Below are 11,811 nucleotides of genomic sequence, written 5' to 3' on the forward strand. Positions count from 1 at the left end.
AGCCCCTGTGCATCCAGATCCACCTCCCCACTGGATCCCCCACTGAGCCTCCTGCATCCAGATTGCCCCACACAGAACCCTCTCACCCCACACCTGGATCCCCCCACACTAAGCCCCTCCACACTTGGATCCTGCCTTGCTGAGCCTGCCTGCCCACACCTGGTGCACCTGGCACAGAGGGGCAGGGCCCTGGGGTGTTTCTGGGGCAGGTCCGGTCTTTGCACTGTGTCAGGGTTAGGTGCAGCCTCACCGCTGAGTCTGTGTCCTGAGGGAGGGAGGGGAGGAGGGGGAGTTGTATAGTCATCTCCAACCTCTGTGCAGCCAGTGGCCTGTGCTCCCCAGTGCCAGGCTGGAGCCTCCACATTTATTTGAGAAATAAAATTTGCAGAATTTTAAAATATTGTGTGCAGAATTTTTAATGTTTTGGCACAGAATTTTGTATTTTTTGGTGCAGAATGTGCTCAGGAGTACCCTTTGCACCACATAAGATGGGTTTAAAGACCTGGTTCTGAAAATACTTCTGCACATACATAGCTTCATTCATTGGCTACATCTGCATTTGAGTTGGCAGGTGTGATTTCCAGTTTGCATAGACATTCCCACTAGCTAAGACTAGCAGTATAGCCAGGGTAGCATGGGAGGTAGTTCAGGCTAGCTGCCTGCATACGTACCCACCCAGACACCCTGGGTACATACTTGGGTGGTTACCCCAAGCTGCTCCCTGTGCTACCTAGGCTACATTGCTATTTTTAGTGTGCTAGCTCGAGCAGAGCTAGTGCTGGTATGTCTGCACCAGCTGGGAATCACACCTCCCAGCACAAATGTAGACGTAAGAATTGAGTAAAGTAGCTCACAGGTGTAAAACTGTGCAGAATCGGGCCTAAAAGGGTAATGCTTCAGAGCCACAGCTGATGTAAATCAGCTGAGGTTCTGGCCCTTATCCTCATTAGGGCCATCTTGTTATTTTGCACATTATACATTATCAATTATTTGTATTACCAAAGCGCCTAGTGGTGGACCAGGACCCACATTGTGCTAGGTGCTGTACAAACCCAGAACAAAAAGATGGTCCCTGTCCCAGAGAGTTTTCAAACCACGTAATAACTTGCAAACTTCTACTCACTCACTTGGGGCAAATACACTGTTTGTGATGGATGAGTAAAATAGCTGTAATTGGTTCATTCTGATGATGGTGAAGTGTAGACCCTGAGATCTTGCACCTGGGCTGATGTTTTTGCTGGAGAATTTGGCACCTTTGTTATATGCTGTATCTTGTCATCATTTTGAGTGCAGAACTCCCACTGGAGTCAAAAGAAATATATTGTGTGGGGAAGGACGGACTGCGGGATTTAGCCTTTAGTAAGTCTTAAAGTGAAAGGTCCAAATTCTCCTCTCTGCTGTGCAACCCCTTTGAAATCGACTGAAAGGGAAATTTGACCCAAATTCAATTCTGAAATGGGAAGAGGTTTGAAACTGGCTGGATATCATGAGTGTTTTGTGTGGCATCACATTTCATTGTTGTCAAACGGCTTTCATTTCAATCACACTGTATCTTCTATGGGGGAGGGATAGCTCAGTGGTTTGAGCATTGGCCTACTAAACCCAGGGTTGTGAGGTCAATCCTTGAGGGGGCCATTTAGGGAACTGGGGTTAAAAAACAAAAATCTCTCTGGGGAATTTGTCCTGCTTTGAGCAGGGGCTTAGACTAGATGACCTCCTGAGGTCCCTTCCAACCCTGATATTCTATGATTCTAAGTGACTGGGAGAACATGTCGCCATAGCACTATGGTTGGCATCTTCTGAGACATTCCTGCCACCTTAAATGAATTTACATGAAAGAAGAAATGAGCACGAAGTACTGAACCAGGTGTGATATTAATGGCAATACTGTAGAGCTAGAATATTGGAATTAGGGAGCTCTAATTCATTGACCCAATTCACTGGATGTTCAATAATAACAGTGTGAGGAGGTACCAGGGCATCTCCCAGTCCATGTGTACATGGCCATTCGCCCCATACTATCTACAGCTGTTCTACCTACCTTGAGATCCAATGGCTGCAGTGCACCAAAAACACAGCCTAGGATCAGTGCAGTGTGGGAACATCATGACCACACCTCTTTTCCTCCTTCCAGGGTCCCTTTTTTGTTGCTATACTGTTAGGAGGGAGGGGCTGTACCTAAGAGCCACCTGTGTCACTGGAAAACTAGGTCCGGGGGAATCCTCATGTAGCTGCTTTACAGTCATATTCCACTGGAGATACAGCACAAACAGAGCCCCACACCAGAGCATCTGGCCTTAGCTTCATAAGTATGGTCACAGGCAGTGTTAACGAGAGTGTTTCTAAGCCTTTCTTTCTTCCCACTCACCCATTTATTTATTTATTGACAAAGGCCTTGAGAGAGGTTTGACAAAGGCTTTAAAGAAGCTGGACGACTATCTGAACACCCCTCTCCCTGAAGAAATCGATGCAGACAGCACTGAAGAGGAGAAAGTGTCTAAACGCAAGTTTCTGGACGGGGGTGAGCTGACGCTTGCTGATTGCAACCTTCTGCCCAAACTTCATGTTGTTAAGGTAAAAGGCTTCATCTGATGGATAAGCAAATCTGGAGTAAAATGCTCAAGTCTGTAAACCTGAACTATCCTAGAAATGCTGTAGCTCTATCTGCCAGTCCCTTCTTTTCTATAGGAAAGAGCCTGGTCTATAAATAGTTTGTAAGGTCCTACGATCTTGGCCTAAAGTGCAAAGAAAATTAAACAAGATCTAAAAAGACTCTTTGATTGTAAAGAGGAAGGAACACTGGATTGAATGTGCATTAATGTGAGGCTCCCGCTCATCTCCAGTGCACTGTGAGGTGGGCAAAATACACTGGGGTATTGCATGGTACTTCCTACCTCCCTAGAGACTCCATCTCTCACTATTCACTAGTCTGGGTCAGCAAGTACATGGTGTTTGGGTTCTATGGGATGTACGTCACAACTTAGGTAGAGCAAACAGGACTCCCGCCTCTGGCAGCCAAGCGTAAATCTAGCAGGTTCTTTAACAGGATATGGGGCCTGCTGAGCAGCCAGATCCCTTCCTCTGAGGTAAAAGGGAGGTGGTCGATTACATTCACTAGATCTCTCCCTCACAGCATTATCTGCCCCACTGCTGGTAGATATCAAAGGGGTCAGAGCAAGCTGAAGTTCTCCTCTCTGCCAGATACTGTTGGGCTGGTGGAATCCAATTCTCCAACCTCAAGAATATACATAGTAAGGGAAGGTCCAGGGTTAGGGACTAAGGACCTCTCTGGCACATAGTGACCGGGGAAAGAGGAAGGGCTTGAGGCCAATATAGATAACAGCTTTCTTCTTTCCCTAGTGTCTGGGTTTGCAGGGAGAAAAGAGCAGAAGCTTGTGCTAGCTGGAGCTATTAGAAACACACCAGCATATCTCACAGCTAATACCGTACAGGCTAGTTTTGCTTTTGATTTGGACTATTTAAAATATTTTGTCTTTAATCTTTCACACTTGTTGCACTCTGTCTCTGTATTTCCTTTTTGTTTCTTCACGTTGGTATAAAATCACACCTGGCTCTATCAACTAAACCACACATCTCCTTGGACTGATTATCTTGCCAGTGCCCCTGTCTCCCTCATTCTGCACTCCCAGCCCCACACACACTGGTTTTATAAAATAAGGTTGTATACGCTTTGTGACCTTTTGGCGTCCCTTGATAGGAAGTGTATTTTTAAAGCTAGCTACCATGACAGCTGCAAACCCTCGTCATCCAGATTCTTTCTTTCCACTGGACTATTTTATAAATTATTTTTTGTTTTTTCTGACTATTGTGTGTATATGCATGATCAAGTAGCACTATATATGTAAGAAAATAATGCTTAACACTTAGGATATGTCTACACTACGATTAAAAACCCACAGCTGGCCTGTGCCAGCTGACTCGGGCTCACGGGGCTCGGGCTTGTGGGGCTATTTAATTGCATTGTAGACATTCGGGCTTGGGCTAGAGCTGGGTTCTAGAACGGGGTGAGCTGGTAGGGTCCCAGAGCTCAGGCTGCAGCCTGAGCCCGAATGTCTACAGCAGAATTAAACAGTCCCGCAGCCTGAGCCCTGCAAGCCCGAGTCAACTGGCACTGGCCAGCTGCAGGTGTGTAACTGCAGTGTAGACATACTCTTAGTGCTTTTCTCCACAGATCTTAAAGCGCTGTACAATAGGGGCTAAGCATAATTTGCCCCATTTTTTATAGATGGGGAAACTGAGACACAGAGAGCTTGAAGTGACTTGTCCAATGTCACACAGAGAGTCAGTGGCAGTTCCAGGATTAGAACCCCAGGTCTCACTCTGAGTTTTTACCCTATGCATCCTCAGTGGTTTGAGCATTGGCCTGCTAAACCCAGGGTTGTGAGGTCAATCCTTGAGGAGGCCATTTAGGGATCTGGGGCAAAAAAAAAAAGTTGGGGATTGGTCCTGCTTTGAGCAGGGGGTTGGACTAGATGACCTCCTGTGGTCCCTTCCAACCCTGAGATTCTATGATTCTATGAACATTCCCACCCATGTATAACCTAAGAAGAGCTGTTCAGATGTACCAGCTGTTCAGCTCATATTTCACATAGCAAAGTTAACAATGAAAGGTAGCTCTGCGATCCAGGGTTTAAGATGCAGAATGGTCACTGGTGTAGTGCAAAGGATATACATCATTCTCTCTTCTAAGTGCTGTATTTATTCAATTGATCAGATTACATGTTTCTTCAGAAAAAAACAAGCACCTGGTAGACATTGGCAAGCCAGGAGCTAGAAAGTGGAGCCAAGTCATGCATCTACCTTGGCTCCATGAGTCAAAACATAAGCTAAGCCATGGTGAGCGCTGACTTTACACATATAAAAAGAGAACACAGAATGCGATGCCTAAGTCACTTACACAGTAATGTGATAATATTCTCACTGGTTTGGCATTTTCTCTGGCTCATCTTCCCTCATGGAGGCACAGCCAGACATTTTAATGCGAATGCTTAAAGCTTTCATTGTGTGGCCTATTGCTAGTTCCCATCTTCTTAAGGCAAAATGAAAGATTGGTAAACAGACCTTGTAGAATTATAAATCTCTTATCGACGTGCATAGCCGCAGACTTTTGTCCTAGGTCTGTTTTACAGACACAAAAAAAGGTGGTCATATAAGGACGTTCTCATTTGATTAAAGACTTCCAGTGGAAATTGTGTGCACCTCAGCCTAAATTGATGAGTGGGTTCTATCCTCTATGTTCATTGCGAAACACTTCTGAAAGGAGTGGGGTTGCATAGATGCAACTTAGAAATGGATTTTGCCTAGAGTATGCCAAAGGGATCCTGGTAATAAGAATAAACCATAATCCCTTGTAAGAACAGAGCTGTCCTGAAAAACCTGAGATGGATGGAAACGCTAATAAGTACTTTAGAAAACAGAGGGGAGCTGTACAGTACATATGGATGTAATTCCCTTTATACTCAGGAGTAACTTTACAGTCATAAAAACTAGAGATGGGAAAGACCCAATAAATTAACTAATCCTTCCCGCCCAATCAATTTGTCCATTCTGTCACTGCAGGATTGTTACATACAGTGTATTATTAAATTCATTGCCCAACCAGGACAGAAGGCCCCAGTCTAGCAAGGTACTTAAGCATGTATCTAACCTTAAACAATGAGTTAGTCCCATTGATTATATACGTATTACAAGTAAGGCATGTGCTTAAGTAACTTGCTGAATCAAGGTCTAAATGTCTTTAATGGTTGGGCTTCTACAGAGATTTCCAGTCTAATAAATCTCAGAGATAGGAAACTTCCTGATACACACATGTATTTTCCCAGTTCACACCAATACTCCTAGTTCAATCAGCCTGAGATATTACTAATGCACCTAGTTCTTGGTATCTAAGTCTGGTGCCCTGTACCATTCTGAACAGATATTTCCCCTCCTCGTGTATATCTTTGCAATGTTTGTAGATGGTTATATCCCCTGCCATGATTGTTTGACCAAGCAATATGTTTCATTCTTTTAGTCTTTTCTCAGTTCACACCCTTTAAACCATCTACCTTTTAAAGTGTCATCCGACCAGGCATCATCTCTGATAATGCCATTCCAGGGAGCACAGCTGTTAGAGGGGATGTTCATAGGAATGAGGGAAAAAAACATGGTGGAGCCTGTTGGGTCTTTGGATATAGTATTTGCTCGTACTAAGTCAGGATTTGGCATCAGTTACCACACAGTGGTATTGGACTTCTTTTACTGCTTTCAATGCAATGGACATCTTTAAAAGACAATTTCCATAGTCTCTGAATATTTTTGAGATTCTGTTATAAAAATTCAAAATCTCCAAACCATAATTTGTTTCAGTTTCAGCAACTAAAAGACTAAATTTCTACACAAACACTTAGTTTGCAGCAAGCTGTGGTGTAACTGTACCCCACACTAGTCTGCTGCGCACTAAGAGTCCTCATGTACGCTGCTGCCACACACTAAAAGTTCCTAGTACACTTTCATTTTCCCCTCTTTCAAAGCAGGGAAGATCATCCCTAACTCAATAATGGGCTGATCCAAAACAGGGAAGATCAAAGCAGGGCCGGCTCCAGGCACTAGCCCAGCAAGCAGGTGCTTGGGGTGGCCAATGGAGAGGGGAGGCACGTCCTGCTCTTTGGCGGCGGGTCCCTCACTCCCTGTCGGAGGGAAGGACCAGCCACCAAATTGCCGCCGAAGACTGAAGCGGTGGCAGTAGAGCTGATCGCGATCGCGGCTTTTTTTTTTTTCCTGCTTGGGGTGGCAAAAACCCTGGAGCCGGCCCTGGATCAAAGCACACTTTTAGTGGATGGCAGCTCGGACCACATGGATACTTAGTGTGCAGCAAGCTGTCATGGGGTAGCATGCTCCCAGCTTGCTGCAAACTAAGTGTTTGTGTAGACAAGCCCTGAGACTAGGTACTGTATTTTCATGGTAATGGTCAGGAAATGTTGAACTTTTGATGGAACAAAAAGAATGAAGTTCTATTAAGGACTATAAAAGGGTTTAAAAGAGAACTAGATAAATTCATGGAGGTTAAGATAAATTCATGTCGATTAGACAGGATGGGTAAGGAATGGTGTTCCTAGCCTCTTTGTCAGAGGGTGGCGATGGCTGGCTGGATAGAGATCACTTGATCATTACCTGTTAGGTTCACGCCCTCTGGGGCACCTGGCATTGGCCACTGTTGGTAGACAGGATACTGGGCTGGATGGACCTTTGGTCTGACCCAGTGTGGCCATTCTTATGTTCTTATGTTTTTAAGTTTAAAAGCCTAAAACCAGCAAGTTTCTTTTTTTGTCTTTGCTCTAGATTGTAGCTAAGAAATACCGCAACTATGAGTTCCCAACAGAGATGACGGGGCTATGGCGATACCTGAAGAATGCTTATGCCAGGGATGAATTCACCAACACTTGTGCTGCGGACAAAGAAATTGAGCAAGCTTATGCAGATGTGGCCAAGCGGCTCAGCAAATCCTAACTGACATCAGCAAGGGCTCAGTACCCCCAGTTCACAGACCCCTCTCCTTGTTGCCTTAGGATATATTCTTCATCCTGTTTCTGGTTGGTATCCCCATGACTTCAGCTGTTAAAATGTATTGGTCAGGGCCAAATCTGCCTCTCCCTAGAGAAAACATAAGGCAACAGCAGGGGGGTAAAAAACCCTCTGGAATCTGAACCCAAGAGCTGGAGCAAGTATTATTATTGGCAATCATCAGTATTTGAAACTATTCATCTTTTTTTTTTTGAATATCAGCCACCTATTTTATTGGGAACTTTAAAAAATAGGATATTTAGCTGAAAATTTCAAGTAGCTGGGTTAGGAATGTACAGAACTGGTTCTTCTCTGGCCCTTTTCAAGGACACTTTTTTCTGATGTGATCTATCCAAAATAACACTGCTAGCGGGAACCTTGAGGTAGTAGGAACGAGGTGTGTATGAAAGCAAAAAAGAGTTTGACCCTAAGGGAGAAATTTTCTTAGTAGGTATATATTCAGAAACCTCTGTTTTAATGGGGCTGGAGGAGGTTATAAGATGCGCATTACTGATGTGGCGCTAGTGAGGAAAGCATCAGTGAATATGTCAAACTTGCAGATGCTGCTTGGCATATGATTTGCATATTTCCACTTCATCCAGATCATAAAAGGAAAAGAGAATGAGAGATGAACTGGGCAGTTCTTGGAACAGCAGTGCTGATACCCAAAAGCCCACTGGCTCTATGAGGGGACGTACTCAGATGCTGTAGTGATAGGGGCTGTATAATTAGCCCGTTACATAGAAAGAATCCTCACAGCTGGCTGACTCATTTTAGATATTCTCACCTTAACTGTATATTTGCCAGCTTATTTAGATTGGGAGCCCGTGTGGGAGTGGAAATCTGTTGCCTCGTTTGAACACCAGATTGGGGAGAAATACCCAATTTTGAGCTTTTGAAAATGATCGCCTTTCAAAGTTCATCTCCCATTCTAGAGAGCAGGTTGGCCTGAAAACTTTAAGGAGGATGAGCTAGACGGGAGACCCAAAGCAGAGAAACTCCCACCCTAGCCAGAAGGTTGGCAAGTATACCAGCACAAACGCACAATGGCTTTGTCCCAGTCGTTTCCTGTTTCATATCACTGATGTTTAAATGACCCTTCTGACTGTGCACTAGGGTTGGTTTCCGAAGCAATTAGTTTGTGCTACGGGCAGCCATTTTATGAACAGATCTGCTTAGTACTGATCGCTTTATTGGTGAATTACTTTAAGAAGTTAAGAGCAACAATTCTTTTGTATGAAATATAAAAGATTGAGCTGACTTAGCTAGCTATATATCAGGGAGAGGAAGGCTCCCAATCTTCATCAAATCTGGAGGTGTATAGTTGTTTGAAAAGATAAAATAAAATTGAACTCTAGCACTCCTTGGCTCCACTCCTGATCAGACCCCTGCTCCTGTATGAAACCACAGTGACCTCAGTGAGACTCCACACTAGCAAACCCTTAAATGGGGGGACCCAGGATCAGGCCCTTGTTTGCAATTAGAAAGCTAATGGACTGGAGGCAACTTATAAGGCCAGAATCTGCTCTGTTACACAGATGTAGATCTAGAGTAATTCCAGTGACTTTGGCGGAGTTACTCTGCATCCACACCAGTGCAGCTGAGAACAGAATCTTGCCCATCGAATGATGACATTTATGGCTGACTGCAGTATTGCACAGAGCAGTCAATTTGTTCTGAACTTTCCAAAACCTTGGAAGAAAGTCCATGAGCTCCCTAGTCTTCCCTCAGACCTCAGAATGGGCTATTTAAACAAGCAAAGGCTCACACTCTTTACAATGTTGCTGAGAAATTAACTGGCTCTGAGAGCACGAGTAACAGCCAGCAAAATACAATGAGATTAGAAGAATCTGCACATGCACATGTGGCTCATTAAAAATGTGACTTCATAACATAACCAGATTGGAATTATTTGTATATTTTTCAAAAAAATGAAGATATTTAATTATTTATTTTGATTGATTAAATTCTTTCTTTCTTTCTTCTCAGCATATTGGTTGAGCTGACTCACTCTGTAAGACTGTTATAACCAAGGCTCTGAAAATTTAGTTTGTAATGAACAGTGGTTTCCTGTGTCTGATTAATGGCCATTTTGGATTTTTTTTCACTATGGCTACCAGAACTCCAGCTGAGCAAGACTGCACTTTTCTCAATCATCATTTAACAGGTTTTTTTTAATCAGAGGCTTTGTCTAATCAGAGTTATGTGTGAACTGTGAATAAAGAAGAAAGAGGATGCAGCTTGCTGTTCTGTGCATATTTTACTTGGCTCCTTTAAGAAGTTCACAGAAACAGACAGTGGGTCTCAGGCAGGATTAGGTGAACTAGTTCAAGAGATATACCAATTTCTGCTTTTCCTGTGTGAACTTTCATCCATTTCTTAAACCAAATTTGAACAAAACCTCTTAAGGTTCTGAAATGTTCTAATACAGTTTGCTTTCATTTTAATTAAAAACAGCTCCATACCAAAATCGCTAGATCTGAACACCGTCAAAGTAGAGGTGGTTTTAAAATTTTCCTTCTAAAATTTTGTTGGTTTTTTGGGTTTTTTTAGTGGAAAATGGCTTTTCAATGCAATGGACATCTTTATGAGAAAATTTCCATAGTCTCTGAATATTTTTGAGATTTTGTTATAAAAATTCAAAATCTCCAAACCACAATTTGTTTCAGTTTCAGCAACTAAAAGACTTAATTTCATTTATTTAGTAAGTTAGTTTTGTTTTTTCAATGTTAATGTGAAAAATCAAAATCAGTTAAAATGGGAAAAATGTTTTTCAATCACAATTTTTCACTCAGAAATTAAAAAAAAAACCACCCACCTTCTGAGTAGCTTTATGTCAAATTTTGTAGGAGATTCAAATCTGGATCTGGATCCTAATTTTGCACCTCATCCCTAACTCAGTAATGGGCTGATCAAAAACTCTGGATCCAAACCCTCCTGAACTTTGAGTGAGTTTGAAATTCAGACCCTTGTTCTCAAGTCTGTAATTCTGTGTAAGTCTGTGAGCTGAGAAGCACACATCTTTGTGCTTCTCAGCTCAAAATATGACCAGTAAAAGGAAGTACCAGAAATCCATATAGAAAATTGTGCTGTTAAAATTTCCAGCCCCCTTCTCTAGACCCAGAAGGTTCAGATAAGCTTCTTTTTACCATCACCAGTGAGATTTTAAAGAGCTCCAGAACTCCTCTACTCAAGGCATTTTTGTGGCCTTCCATTGTATTTAGAATTTTAAGTAGTATGTGTTAATCCTGCAGGAGATTGTTTATCTACATTGGCAAAGCAACTTTTCTGAAAAGAATCTAAGTGACAAGACAGACAGAACAGATTTACAATAACTTTGTTCATAAATTTCTTGAAAGATGTAAAGAGAGACATAGTGCAGAGGGGGAAGAAGCCAACAATATGGATTTAATCATCTACATTTCAGAAATGCAGACCAAATGTCTGTAAAGATGTCCATTTCATCCAAACATTTCTTAGGTATTTGTTTCAAAGATATTAGTTCACTCAGTCCAACACTCCATTCATATTTGGAACCCATGTCGATTCCGCTTTAATTTCGGGGCTGCTAGGAGAACTCATACATTAGTAATACTCTGATTTTCTGTTAGGATATTTGAGATGCTGATAAGCCGCCTTAGCTGTAAAGGTGAGAAGACTAAGGAAGTATCTGTTTCTATGACACTTAAAATAGGAATCATGACAAACACCTGCCCTCTCCAAGGAAAGAAATCTTCAAAGGATGTTGCTTTCCCATTGGAATGCAGCTCCAAGATATATTTTGCTGCATATATGGCTACTGGATAGCATGTTTGGATCAGCTTACAGGTTCACTGGCAGGGAGAAATGGCATGCACGTATCAGAAGGAAGTTAGCCAAAGGGACTGAGGAAAGGAAAGCAGCCACTTTTCTGTTCCGTAACGTGAGGCTGATCATGCAGTTTGTTTAGTAACAGTTCCCATGAGCCACTTGTTAACCTTCACACCTTTTGCTACCCATCTCTCCCTGTCTCAGCCCCGGTCCGGCATTTCTTTCCTCCTTTATTTTCCATACCGCATAACAAAACATGAGAGAAATAGGGACATAAGCCCAGATCCCCAAAGGTATTAAAATCAATGGAAGTTAGGAGACTAAATACTTTTGAGGTTCTGGACTACAGGGACTAGAGAAACAATAGACCTGGCCTCTCAACCTCAGTTTGGTCATGACTTCTCTGCCTTTCCCATATTGCTAGATGAGAGGGGGTCA

General features: G+C 42.8%; 1 protein-coding gene across 7 annotated transcripts in view; it reads left to right on the forward strand.

Moving 5' to 3' along the window:
• The window catches only part of CLIC5 (chloride intracellular channel 5), a 111,899-nt gene extending 101,865 nt beyond the window's left edge, over window positions 1-10,034 (forward strand). For 6 of the 7 annotated variants that reach the window (XM_039532875.1, XM_039532876.1, XM_039532879.1 and 3 more), the window contains 2 exons: window positions 2,393-2,574; window positions 7,342-10,034. In XM_039532875.1, the coding sequence (XP_039388809.1) occupies window positions 2,393-2,574; window positions 7,342-7,509 (350 nt within the window). In that variant the 3' untranslated portion in view covers window positions 7,510-10,034. The remainder of the gene's footprint in view (window positions 1-2,392; window positions 2,575-7,341) is intronic. The other variant, XR_005597138.1, reaches the window with a different exon arrangement.
• Window positions 10,035-11,811: the final 1,777 nt, after the last annotated feature.

Source organism: Mauremys reevesii, linkage group 3, assembly GCF_016161935.1.
Source record: "Mauremys reevesii isolate NIE-2019 linkage group 3, ASM1616193v1, whole genome shotgun sequence".
In the NCBI taxonomy this organism is placed as follows: Eukaryota; Metazoa; Chordata; order Testudines; family Geoemydidae; genus Mauremys; species Mauremys reevesii.